Consider the following 14,417-nt stretch of genomic DNA (forward strand, 5'->3'; position numbering starts at 1 on the left):
ATTCAATTACAAGACGCCATTTGGGATCATGATCCACAACTTAAGAAGCTGGGGTCCAGTCCAACTGCCTTATTTTCCAAGTAGGACACTGAGACCCAGGGAGGATAAGTGATTTATGTGAATTGCTTCAGGAGTGAGATCTGGACATTATTTCTTTCTGAGTTCTTGAATTTATCTCAACTTTTCTGGCCCTACTGTTACCAGCCTACTTAAGGTCCTTAACACCCATCCCCACTCTTGCCTATGTGCTTTTCCTACTAGTTTCTTCTCTTTTTAAACCATTACATAATTCTTTTTAAAGTTTTATTGCTATTTTAAAAAAAAATTAGTCATTTCTGATATGGCATCCCCCACCCCTAGCTGAACAAAGTTCTTGTAACAAAGAAACAGTGTAACAACCAGCCACCTTGTGCAACCTCCTGGCAACATGCAATGTTGTGATAGCCTTGGCCCTCCTTACTATCTCTTGATGAGAGGATGGCAGCTAAGGGTGTCAGTCAGGTCTCCTGAATCATGGGAGGGGAAGGGAGGAGAAGGAAAGTGGGAGAGAGACAGAGACAGAAGGAGGGAAGAGAGAGGCAGATACAAGGGGAGGAGAGAGACAGGAACAGGGACCAGGGGAGGAGAGATAGGGACAGGGACCAGGGGAGGAGAGACAGGGACAAGGGGAAAAGAGAAAGACAAGGACGAGGGCAGGAGAGAGACGGGAAAAGAGAGACAGGGACCGGGGAGGAGAGAGAGAGACAGAGACAGGGATGAGGGAGAGGGGAAGGGAGAGAGGGAGGGAGGGACAAACTGAGGAGAGGAGGAGGGGGAGAAAGAGAGAGGGATGCGTTTTATACTGAAACGTTTCAGAAACCTCATGCACACTTGGTTTTCTTGCACTGCAGGACACCCGTGTATGTATCTGTACCCAGGTACAGATGAAGGAAGCCGACTTTCAGGCTTTTAGATGTGATGTTCAGTGTCCCGCCCCCTGTATGAGCAGGTTTCCAGAGTGATTCCCCTGACTCCCTCTGCTGTGCTCTGTCCACTGAGCCACTGCTGCCCCTGCCTGGTGGGAGTCACTGGGGGCCTTAGCCCATGGTTTAGCAGACAAACGTGTCGGTCTGGGAGTCGGGAATCTCACTTTTGACATTAAGTATGACCACAGCCAAGTCACCTGACTTGCTCCAGTCTGTTTCCTCATTTGTGAAAGGGGGATAATCATGGCCATAGTTTCTCGCACAGTGCTCGGGACGTTTTTGTTGTTGCTTCCTCTCTGACTCTCAGGCAGCCTGGTGCCTGGAACATAGCAGGTACTTCACAGACGCTTGTTGATTTGACTTGATGGTCATACCCACTTCATGGGTTTGTGGTAAGGCTAGTATGAAATGATGTATGAATCTTTCTAAATTTTAAGATGATGTATAATGTAAATAATAATATTTATAAATATTAATGTTAATAATTTAAACCACACCTACCTCAATTTCCTGAATGATACCAATAACACTTAATTTTAAGTTGGCTTTGTTGATGTTGTTGACTCAACAACTCGGTAGCCTGCCACTCATGGTCCAAGGAAGGGTGCGTTACTTGGAACATCTGACAGGAGGGCTCATTTCTTTCCAGAGTGCTCTGACCTTCACAAAAGTCTTATCTTTCTAATTTTCTTAAATAAAACAAAAAACCAAAACTCTACTCAATTAAGACTGGCCAATCTAGGGAAAGCCACAGAAAACAAGGATAGGTATAAATCATCTTACACACAAGAATGACTTTCTGACAAATTTTATGTGCAAACCAAATTATATTCTCTGGGTGAGCCATTTCATTTTGGACAAGTTCCAGAAATTGAAGTTGCTGGGATATGCTGTTTGGTGGCCGGCCTTTTTCCTATATAACTTTTTTTTTTTGATGTTGTAAGCTGAGGATGAAGTAGGATGTGACCCGCTTCTCCCTACCAACCATGTACTATTTTGGGTATACTAATATTTTCTGTTAACTATACAAATAACCAGGTTTTGGTGATAGGGATAGAGAATAAGTACGTGATTTTATTGTTGTAGGAAACGCTGTAAGACTGTTAAGTTGCAGAGAGGGTGATGACTTGCATTATTAGAAGGTATTTCCTGTTTGGGGATTTTACTTACACCAAAGAAACCAGAGGTCTGGTGCTAATAATAGAAATTTATCTAGTACTTGAAAGCTGGCAGAGTACTTTACATACATTATCTCATAGGACCCTCACCACAATCCTGTAATTTCAGTATTTATTAAAGTCAACAATAAATGCTATTATTTATTTTCTATACTTTCAAAGATGAGGATACTGAGCTACTTGGTTTTCTTGCCTAAGGTTATCCAGGTAATCAGAGACAGGATTTGAATTCAGGTCTTCTGACTACTGAGTCAGCCCTCAATGTATTACGCCAGATTCTTTCTTGATATATTATGAAATATTGTTGGATAGAATGGGCAGTTGTATTAACTAATGAATCTCCTGGGTTCCAACTTGAGCCACAATTACAAGCCTATACATAATTTAATCTGATTACCAGAAAAGGAATGTGGCAAATTTAAATTTCCAAAGGAGGGGGAAAAGAGAGAATCCAACAGAAGTGTTCTGTTGATCTATGTGATAGACCTCTTTGTGGTGAGAGAAAGATCACTTTCTGAGTCCTTCCTTGAAGAGTGGAAAGAGTAATATTGCATATTTTAGCAAAATTTGCCCCCATTCTTATCTTCCTTCACCACCCTTGTTTTTTGAAGTTGAGAAGGGATCTGGTTGTTGGCAGGATGAGATGAAGCTCTTAATGATGTTATTTACTTGAGTTCTGGGTGGGGTGGATGGAAATGTAAGACTCACTTTTTCCTCCCTGGGAATCTAACACTCTGCCCTTTTGTTATCATTCTTGTTCTCTAGGCATTAAGTGTAACAGAGACCCTGATTAAGCCCTTGGAAAAATTCAGGAAAGAGAAGCTTGGAGCTGTAAAGGTTTGTCCCATGTTGGAATGTACTTGTAAACAGAAAGTGTCTTGCTGCTACTTTATAATGCTGATTTACCTCGATTTGGAAACTTGGACAGCTCTTGCTTTATAAGTTGTGGGAATTTTCTTTCTTTGGGGCAATATAAAGTCATAAATACAAATATGGATTCTTAGGAAGGATGGTTAAAATCACTGTTTCCATTCCTAAATCTAGTTTGTGTGTTTAGCCTACTGGTATTAAATCTATAGAAAAAAGCTGTCAAGGCTAAAGAAGGTGGAGATGACAATGATGACTGACAGCTGGATAATATTTTGTGGTTTGCAAAGCGCTTTACATACATGGGGTTAAGTTAACCTTAAAATAATAGAGTATCTTTTTCTTTCATTCAGATTCTAATAATTAAAAAAAAAAAAAAACTTAATAGTCTGGAAGCTAAGTACTGTTTTCGGTAAGTCGTATGTATTTACTAATCCATTTTGGGATCTGGCCAGTATTTAAGCAACTGCCAGAGAGTTCCCTGGGATATATTTAACAATGGCAAATGATTGGGATTCTGGTTTTGTGTTATATCCCAGTGGTGTAACATCTGGGTCACCTTTTCTATATCATATGTAGGAGAATTAAATTATGTTTATTGTAGATGAGGGGCAACAACTTGGTACAGTGGATAGGGTGCCAGACATGGAGTCAAAAAAACTCACCTTCCTGACTTCAAATCTGACCTCATGTACTTAATTAGCTGTGTGATCCTAAGCAAGTCACTTAACCCTGTTTGCCTTGATTTCCCCATCTGTAAAATGAGCTGGAGAAGGAAATGGCAACTCTAATATCTTTGCCAGAAAAACCCCCAAATAGGGACCTGAAGCATAAGGAATAACTAAAATGACTGAACTAAATGAACTAAAATGACTGAAATTGTGGTTGAGTGAACTTTTCTGCTGTGTATTTGTTGTATTATTTCAGGTTGAACTGCTCAGAGGGAAGAGAAGAATAATTTATATAGTCTGCCAATTACTATGCTAAGTGCTTTTTACATTATTATTTCATTTGATCCTCACACTTGTGAGTTGGGTACTATTATAACCCCAATTTTACAGTGGAGGAAACTGAGGCAAATAGATATAAAGAGATTTGCTCAGTGTATACAGAACTAATGAATTTTTTTTTTTTTTTACTTATTTATTTATTTATTTTTTTTAATAGCCTTTAATTTACAGGATATATACATGGGTAACTTTACAGCATTAACAATTGCCAAACCTCTTGTTCCAATTTTTCACCTCTTACCCCCCCCCACCCCCTCCCCTAGATGGCAGGATGACCAGTAGATGTTAAATATATTAAAATAGAACTTAGATACACAATAAGTATACATGACCACAACATTATTTTGCTGTACAAAAAGAATCAGACTCTGAATTATTGTACAATTAGCTTGTGAAGGAAATCAAAGATGCAGGTGTGCATAAATATAGGGACTGGGAATTCAATGTAATGGTTTTTAGTCATTCTCCCAGAGTTCTTTTTCTGGGTATAGTTAGTTCAGTTCATTACTGCTCCATTAGAAATGATTTGGTTGATCTTGTTGCTGAGGATGGCCTGATCCATCAGGACTAGTCATCATCTAGTATTGTTGTTGAAGTATATAATGATCTCCTGGTCCTGCTCATTTCACTCAGCATCAGTTCGTGTAAGTCTCTCCAGGCCTTTCTGAAATCATCCTGTTGGTCATTTCTTACAGAACAGTAATATTCCATAATTTTCATATACCACAATTTATTCAGCCATTCTCCAACTGATGGACATCCATTCAGTTTCCAGTTTCTAGCCACTACAAAAAGGGCTGCCACAAACATTCGTGCACATACAGGTCCCTTTCCCTTCTTTATAATCTCTTTGGGATATAATCCCAGTAGTAACACTGCTGGATCAAAGGGTATGCACAGTTTGATAACCTCTTGAGCATAGTTCCAAACTACTCTCCAAAATGGTTGGATTCAGAACTAATGAATCTGATGCTTTATTTGAACTCAGAGAATCCTAATCCCATGGCTCTATCCATTGTACCATCATCTGTTTCTCAGGAGAACAGAAAATGAGGAAAGAATTTTTCTAGATCAAAATATTTTGCACTTAATGTGAATATAAACAGGAGGCTGTCTATCTTATTGTATAGTCATCAGAAAGCTTTCATATCTTACAATTAAATCTGTTAAAACTGTTTTACTGATCTTTTAAAAAAGATTGCTGCTACTTTTTAATACCTAACTCCTCATAAAAAGCCTTCCCTGGCAACAAATTAGTATGGTTAAGTAAAAACATCCCAGTTCATTGATAATATCTCACAAAATATATATCATTTTACACTCCACTATTTCTCCATTGAGATTTAAAGAGGTATGTTTCACCTTTTGTCTTCTGGGATCAGGATTTACCATTGCATTTATCAGAATTCTGATTACTTTTAATTCAATTAATGGATTCAGTTCAATAAAATTAGCCCAATTTAATCCCCAAATGACACAAATAAAAAGGCCCCTAGAGTTCATAAGAAATTACCTGGTTTACTTCTTTTGTTACTGATGAAAAAACTGAGGTCCAGAAAGGTATGAAGTATTTTACTCAAAAATGTAAAGTTATAAACAGCAGAGCTCAAATTTGAATGCAGAACAACACAGACTCCCCATTCAATGCTTTTTCCCCTTAAGTAGGAAGCCCCATATAATTCCAAATATTTAGTCAATAGTTACTTGCATGGGATCCTTATATAAATGTTTTTTGTTTGTTTGTTTGCTTAGAGCCCTGTGGTTACAACATTTTTGCTGTGTTCTTTTTGTATGTTTATGTCTTTTTAAGGGTTTATACAGTTTGAACTGTCCTTTCAGATTCTTTTCAACTCTGGCATCTTCTACCATCATTTTTAATTTCATAGCATTACCAAACCTCAAGGTTGGAAGAGATCTCAGGAACGATTTAGTCTTTTTTTTTTTTATCTGAATAAGAGTCTTTTTTCAAATTTACCTGTCAAGTGATCAATCACTCTTTGCTTTAAGACTTCATGATAGGCAGAATTCTGCCACTTTTTCTCATTTCTACTTTTGGATAGCTCTGAGGGATAGAATATTTTTCCTTTTAAACAACATAATTTAAATAGGTAAAGAAAACGATCTGAGGATCTCCATTATTTTTGCTTAAAAAAGCATTTACTTTACACCGAAAAGTTCGACCTGGATTTGGGTGTTTTGATTAAGTATTCTTGTACTACATTATGTTCAAGTAGAGTACTGGAGTTGGAGCTGAGAAAATATTGTTTTAATTTTTGTCTGACACCTACCAGCTGTGTGGCCTTAGACTTTCATCCCCTTAGGTCCTGAAGTCCTTACTTACCTTCTGAAGTCATACACCATAAGCTCTGTGGGTGACACTGATGTCCCCCCTAAAAAATATACACACATGTATATTTTAAATGCACATGCATATTTAAAATTATATACATATATCTCTTAGATCCTTTAGGTATTTGACTATTTCAGGGGATAAATAACATTGATTTTTTTAAAATGCTATAACAATCTGTCATGTTCATTTTCTCACATTTTATATGTATGTTTTATACAAGTAGATTTTATATGCAGATTTCTTCACGATAGGTTTTTTTTTTCAGTCTATAAATTAGTTTTTTTCTTTTAAAATTAGAACTTGAATGAAAGATTCTATTTCAAAACTGACTGATTTTTTAAAATGAATCTCTCATTGTCTGTCATTCAGCTGAATTTAATGAATTTTTTTCTGTGTATATGCATTTATAGGATCATAGATTAGATTTAAACCTAGAAAGAATGGTGGGGAGGGTATTTAGTCCAACCTTTCTTTTTACTGAAATGGAACTCAGGAGAGGAAAAGGAACTTGCTCAATGATAAATGGAACAAATAGAGTTTGAAGTCATACACTTGATTCCAAGTTTATTGCTTTTCTCCACCGTATCATAATACCTCTCTCATATTTTTTGTTGTCTGTCTTTTACTCTTTTTGCCAAATATGCCTGGTCTCCCTTCATTGGGAAAGTTAATACTTGCCAAGTACTGTTAAGAAGCTCTTTGCAAAATAAACAGTCCAATTCGGATGCTGAATCAGGTTCCCTGTTTACTCTCTTACTTTGCTTCCTCAGCTTTCCCTCTGGTCTGCCTCCTTGCACAGGTTACAGCTAGTTCACAGAGCCTTTTTGTCCATTCTGGCCTCTGGGTCAGTAGTGAGTCTCCTCATTGATTTTTTTCTCCAGTAAGAAGACAACTTTACTGGAAGAGTTGATGATAGGATGAGAATTGGGGCACTTTATTGCTAGAATACCCTGCAGTAATTCTCATACTAGAGCCTCTGTGAAATTGTAATTCTTTCTTAGAATAAATAAGATTGTTCCCGGGAACAGAGATAGCCTGAGAAGCTGGATATTGAATTGCTTTTTGAAGCCAACTATCTTTTATTTGTTTAGGGGAAAAATGTTGTTTTGTTTCTGCCTAATTGGCCTGTATTGAATCCTAAGCCTGACTCAGGGCTCAAGGTACTTAGGTACCTTAGAGGGTCATGTAGTCCAAAACTTTTATTTGACAGATGAGGAAATTGAGTTCTAGAAGAGGACGAGGAACTTGGCCGAAATCACATAGGTGGATCAGGTCAGAGCCAGTACTCAAACTTATGTTTCTTGGGTTATGGTTCAGTGCTATTCCCATTCCATCCCCAAATATCTGACCAACATTCATTTTTCACATGAGAATTACATGATTTTGTCAAAGGAAGAGGGATGGGGGTAGGGAAACAAATGATCTTACTGGAGTTTTTCCACACATGAATATCAACATTTCTAGTCATCGAATCCTTTGTCCCATTGGTAATATCATTCTCTCTCTCTCTCTCTCTCTCTCTCTCTCTCTCTCTCTCTCTCTCTCTCTTTCTCTCTCTCTCCTGAGGTTATTTTCTACTCTCTGTTTTAGTTCTGGTTAATCATGATTTCTTAAGCTCCTGGAGTCATAGTCATGTATATAAACTTGGTTTCTACTGACTTTGAACTTCTAGGTGGTTTCTTAGTGAGATATTGTTAAGATTAAAAAAAAAAAATTACACACAACAACAAAAGCAGAAGTCTTTCCTTCTTTTTCCTTTCCTTCCATCCTTTCAACTCATTTCAACAAACATTTATTAACTGTCTGTTGTGTGGAGAACATCATTCCAGGCCCTGGAAGGAATAAAAATTTAGAGACGACAATAGTGTCTCATGGAGTTTACAATCTTATTAGGAGAATGTATGAGTCTGCCCAAAGAAATATGGTAAAGAATAACAAACGTGTCTTGCTATTACTTAACTTCCCTAAAGAACAAAAAAATAAGAATAATATAAGTATTCAAGAAAAGTGTACATAACTTATGTTTGGATAGTGCTTTAAGATCATGGGATCCTAGCTCAGCCTAGAGCTGGGGAGGACTTCCAGGCAGCCCCCTGACTTTGCAAATCTGGAAACTGATATTCAAGAAAAAGTGGCTTCCCCAGGTCCTTCTAGGCAGGGCTTGAGTTCACTTCTGCTGACATTAGAGGTGATGCTACTCTTTTTCTCTTTACTCTTTCTCAGAATAATTCTGTGAGATAGATACTGGATGTCCACTTTTGCCCATTATATGGAGGAGTAAGCAGATTGGGGTAATGACTAGCAGGCTTCCATAGTTACTAATTGTTGACTCCATAGATTGGAGTCAGCACCCTCATTCCAAGTCTAGCCCTCTCTCTGATATGTGTAAATAGGATGCTTTGGAAGGTTTGTGAGGAAGGGGGCGGGGATCAGGGATTTCCTTGAAGTAGCAGCCACAGGATTAGCACTTAGCAACATCAGTTGCAGCACCAGTAGCACTAGCAGCAGCAGCAGCAGCACTAGCTACAGCATCAGTAGTAGTAGCAGCACTAGCAGCAGCAGCAGCAGCACCACCACCACCACCACCACCACCAGCAGCAATAGCGTTTGAGCCTTAAAGAGTGGATAGGAGTTTCATAAGGACAGGCTATTGACATAAGGAAAACTCCACCAAAAGCACCATGGGGATGGAGCTTGGCCTCTGTATGGTGGGCTGAGAACAGGCCCTTGTGGTATAGAACGGGTGGAGGAGGGTGAGAGGGGGAGGTTGTGGAGGGCTCTGAATGATAAGCTAACAGGCTTGAATTTCATCCCATCAATTTTAGGGAAGCATCCCAAAGTTTTGAGAAGAGGAGTGACATCACAATAGCTGTCAGTCCCCAAGCTTTATTCCTTCTTACTTAAGCTCTGTCTTAGAAAATGAGGATCTAAGAGAAGTCAGTACAGCCTTCTGGGAGGGACAGTCACCTATATAAGCTTGGCTTTTGCTGACTTTGAATTGCTGGGTGGTTTTGTTAATGAAGGTGGGATTTGAGCTGAGTGTTGGAAGAGGTTAGGAGGTGAGGAAAGAAAGCACTCCACGAATGGTACAGAGCCAGTTGTGTATGCATATAAATAACCGTATGCGTATATATGTGTGTGTGTGTGTGTTTAGATATATATGTGATATGTGCATGTTTAAGTATACATGTCATGCATATGTATATGATTATATATGTGCAGGTATATAAACATGTGTATACATGCATGTTTAAGTATATTTGTGTATGTACATATCTATAGATATATAACTATGTGTGTATGTATAGGTGTATTTAGATATATGCATGTAAATATATGTATGCATAGAGGTATGTATATATCTATGTAAATATATGTGTATGTATATATGTATATTTAAATATGTGTGTATGTAGCTATATATGTGTGTCTAAATATATGTATGTAGATATATATTGTAGATAGATATTTATGTATATACCTATGTAAATATATGAGCATGCATGTATTTATGTTTAAACAAACATGCACACAACACAAACACGTACACATGCATATACATGTATGTTTAAGCACATGGGACTATAAAGATGCATGTGCAAACACACATGTTTACAAGTGTATATGTGTATACATGTGTTTATAGATAAATGTGTATGCATATATTTAAATATATATGTATGTGGATATGTGTATATGGATGGTATGCATATGTATGTAAATATATATGTGTGTATATTTAAATATATGTGTATAAATATGTATATGTATGTATGTGTACCCCCCTTCCCCCCACACTACATCTGTGCAAGATAAAAACTACTCTGCCAGTGTTCTTAGGTTTGGAGTTGCTGTAAAACATCTTGTGTAAAGATATCCAGAAGACATATGGAAATTTGCAGTTGTAGCTTAGTACCAAGCTTTGGATAGGATTTTGGGGGGGCTTTATCTCCATAGAAGTGATCACTGACAACTGAGGAGTGATTAGGTTTGCTAAGAGAGCCGGTTTCAGACATGGTACTGCCCGGGGTGATGGGCTCTTAGCTTGTGCATCTCCTCCCCTCACATTACCAGCAGGATATATGGGCCAAAGCTAGGCAGCTTGCTGAGTGTTGTCTTGTCATTCCATTCTTCAGTTAGATCCTTAAAGTCCACTGATCCTCTTCTGTAACTGTTGAGTCCCACTGGTCTCTTTGGTGCCTCATTTTAGGTATTTGTAATTACTCTACGTGGTACAATATTCAACCCCATCCTTTCCTCCTCCAGGAGTCTGCTCTTGGCCACTATAGACAGCATCCTGCCCATGGTTCAGGCCTCAGTCCTGGCCCTTTGGAGAAGTCAGTTCAAAACCCAACTCTTCATTAACCTAACTGTGTTACCTCAGGTAGCCGCTTTGGCCATTAAACCTGCCTTAACCTAACTGTGTTACCTCAGGTAGCTGCTTTGGCCATTAAACCTGCCTTTCTTCTCATGGCTTACATGGGAATAAAATAAATCTTGTACTGTCTCCCTTATAAGAATATTGTACATTTTTAAGACCATATACAAATGTCAGTTTTGTTTTATTTTGCTTTTTAATCAGTGCTTTATGGAATGCTTATTCTGGCATGGCAAACTCCCTTATATTCTCCTTTCTTCATAAACATGAAGTCCACTTTTTGTGTTTTCTCTGATGACGTCTCTTCCTTTGTAATTTGCTCTAGTACAGAAGGCTAACCTCCCTCTCCCCCCTTCCTCCCCTGTGCCCTATATCCACAGCATTAGGGCCTTTGTTCCTTCTTCATTTTGCAGACTGTCTCCTTACCTCCAGGAAATCCACACATCTTCTTCCTTCATCTTCCTGGGGGATTTATCATCCACCTTGATTCTCCATCTCTGACCCTGAACTTATATTTCTTTACCCAGTGCAGTGAATATGGTGTCAAGCTTGGAGCTGGGGAAAACTGAGTTCAAATCTGGCCTCAGACACTTACTAGTTGTGTGACCTTTTTTGCCTCCATAAAATGGGGATAATGATAGCACTGACTGAGATCCTAGGGCTGCTTTGAGCATCAAATGAAATTGTAATTACAAAGTGCTTAGCACAGAGTGTTTGGCACATAATAATAAATAAATACTATGTAAATTTTAGTTATCATCATCATCTCCTCCCAGTACTCTACTGTGGGCATACCTTGGAACTCATTATAATAGGGCTGTAGATTTAGAACTGAGAGTTATCTTATCCAATCCTCTCATTTTACAAATGAGGGACCCAAATCCTGGAGAGTTTTTTAAGTGACTTGTCTAGGATTACACAGGGAATGCATGGCAGAACTAGGATTTGAATCTAGTTCTGCAGACTCCAGATCCAGCACTTTTACTCATGGAGCCATGTTGTTTTCTCTTGGAATAGTTCGATCATTTAATATTTCCTTTTAAAATTTTCCTCTCTGACCACAATCCTTATATTTCTATTTATCATAGTAAGTTTAATTCAGTAGACATTCATACTGTGTGTAATACCCTATACTTGGTATTGCAGATTTAAAAGCTAAATTAGCTAAAAAGTTTCTGCCCTCAGTGAATTTATATTCTACTGGATAGGGGATGCTATTATTACATAGATATATACAAGATGATTTGAGGAGAAAAGCATACCAACTATTGGAGAAGGGGAGGATTAGAAAAGGCTGAGAGCTTGCTCTTCAGGCCTCTGGCCTTTTATCCCTGCCCAGGGCCTGCCATCTCACAATTGTCTTGAAATTTCCCTTCCTTTCCTGCCCAACATGGACTTGAGAATCAGCTATTTTAGCCCCTTTGCTAAAATTCTATACCATCTTTCTTCCTTAATCTCTTCCTTACCAATTAAAAGGAACCTCGAGAATCATCTAGTTTCATCTTTTCATTTTACAGAGATTTATTGACTTTCCCAAGTGACACAAGTAGGAAGTAATTTGTTTCTAGAGCCAGCATTGATCACTGCCTTTCCCTAATTATGGCTTCCTTTTCTGCTTTTCTGTCTTGTATCTGCTTTTTCTGTCCAAGTTGACCGAGGTTGCTGGGGAAAAAAAATCATAAAATTATGCTGATTGGCCCTGCTACTAATGAATGATGTTGTCATCCTTGACATTTACATTGTGCTTGCTGTTTAGCCTCTGCTGGGCCCTCACTGCTGCTCAGCAAACTGTATTTCATCATTGCATGAAGTTCAGATGGAAAGAAGGAGTAATTATATCTCAGACTTCAGGACCCTTTGCCAAAACAGAGTGGTATTTGTCCTATAGCATTCCATGTGTGAAAGCAAGCAATTCTGTTTCACTTAGTAGGCGGGATGTTGTCCCTTGGCTAAATTCTTTGTTTCTAAAGACTTGATGTCATTGGTTACTTTCCCAAACTTACCCATATTAATCTCATTTTCATGCATACATAATACTTGTATTGAATAGGTTGAGTGTTGTGTTTGCTGATATCATCATCCCTGGATCCTCTGATTTTGTATTTCACCAGAAATTGGCTAAATGAGAGAAAGCTCATTTTAAAATGATTTCCATTTAATTATTAGGCTAGAGGGGTTATGAATTTGCTTAGAAATTCATGCTAGTTTTTGTCAGTTTTACTTACTTTTACATTTTATTTAATGTTTTTCAGTTAACACAAATCTGGTTTTCCCTAATAGGGAAAAAAAAAAAGGGAACTCAAGGCCCTTATAACAGATATGTTTAGCCAAGCAAAACTAATTCCTACATTAGCCACGTTCGATAAATATTACTTCTGCACCCTGAATCCATTACCTTTCTGTCAGAAGATGGGCAACATGTTTCATCATTAGCCCTTTAGAATCATACTTGATTAGACAATTTTATTTTATTCAGGTGAGCAACCATGAATGAAGGCTTGCCTCTATGCCAGGTTTTAATGTGTTCCTCAAAAGCAATGACATTCAAAAAGGTAGTAAGATTAATAACTATGATGGTAGCAATCACTAGTATTCATATAGTACTTAAAAATCTGCAAAATATAATGCATAGATGATGTCATTTTATTCCAACAACAACTTTGGGAGGTGTGTGTTTTGTTATCAACATGCACCTCCTAGAGTTGTTGTTGGAATAAAATTTAAATTTTGTACTTTTTTTTTTTTAAGTGCTTTTAAAAGCATATTTAAAAGGTGCTTACTGTATATCTGGCCATGTGCTGAGCTCTGGGAACACCAATTCAACTATAACAAGGGGGTGTCCCATGTGGCTCACAAGGAGGGAAGAGTAGATCCATCTGTCACATTCACCTCTTCTACCTACCCTTCCCCAGGGGTGACTTTAAATACTGCAGGGAGAGGAAGCAGGAGGTTGAATGATCATTGGCGGGCCATTTTGTGCCGCTCAAAAAGGGCAGGGGTACTAGGTTAGAATTTTATCTATTTGCTTCCTTAAGTATTGTTAGTCTAGGGGATGTCATTTTCAGGTTCAAGCTAAACTCATGACAGTTATTTCTTAAGGAGGAAGGAGGACCCAAGTCTTAGACCCAGAAAACAGCTCATGTTGTATCTTGTTAAATGGCATATCAGAGAGACATCGTTCCATCACCTCTATCTTTTGCACTAGCCTCTTTCCATTTGCATGGGACCCTCCCTTCCTCTTCCCTTTTTTCAGGGCCTGGCCTGCCTTCAGGGCTAGGAGAGAAATGAGACAAGTTCTTAGTGGTGTTAATGACCTCTTGAAGTCATCAGGAAATGATTAACTAACTGCCACTGGGTTACATCGCAGAGATTCTGGAGCTCCAGCTGTCATCGATTCTGGAGCTCCAGCTGTCATCATACAAATCGCCTTTTCTGTCCCCCACTGCCCATTCCCTTATTCCTATTTTTCGACCCCCTTGCAGGTTTAAATCTCAACATCATACTCTAAAGATGAAAAAGCTCAAGCTTTTTTTCATGAGTAATAAAGTTGCTTTCAGCTCAAATCTTTTCCTTTTTTTTGTTCCTTTTATATTTTGGCTCTTAGGGAGAACTGGCTGCCTCCTGATAACAGCTTCTCTTGCCAAATTCTCCAGCCCTAGTTGCACT

General features: G+C 38.3%; 1 protein-coding gene across 2 annotated transcripts in view; it reads left to right on the forward strand.

Moving 5' to 3' along the window:
- ARHGAP10 (Rho GTPase activating protein 10) overlaps positions 1–14,417 on the forward strand; it is a 346,248-nt gene that overhangs the window by 126,078 nt on the left and 205,753 nt on the right. For both annotated transcript variants that reach the window (XM_031944152.1, XM_031944151.1), the window contains exon 4: positions 2,909–2,980. In XM_031944152.1, the coding sequence (XP_031800012.1) occupies positions 2,909–2,980 (72 nt within the window). The remainder of the gene's footprint in view (positions 1–2,908; positions 2,981–14,417) is intronic.

Source organism: Sarcophilus harrisii, chromosome 6 (genome assembly GCF_902635505.1).
Source record: "Sarcophilus harrisii chromosome 6, mSarHar1.11, whole genome shotgun sequence".
Taxonomy (NCBI): domain Eukaryota; kingdom Metazoa; phylum Chordata; class Mammalia; order Dasyuromorphia; family Dasyuridae; genus Sarcophilus; species Sarcophilus harrisii.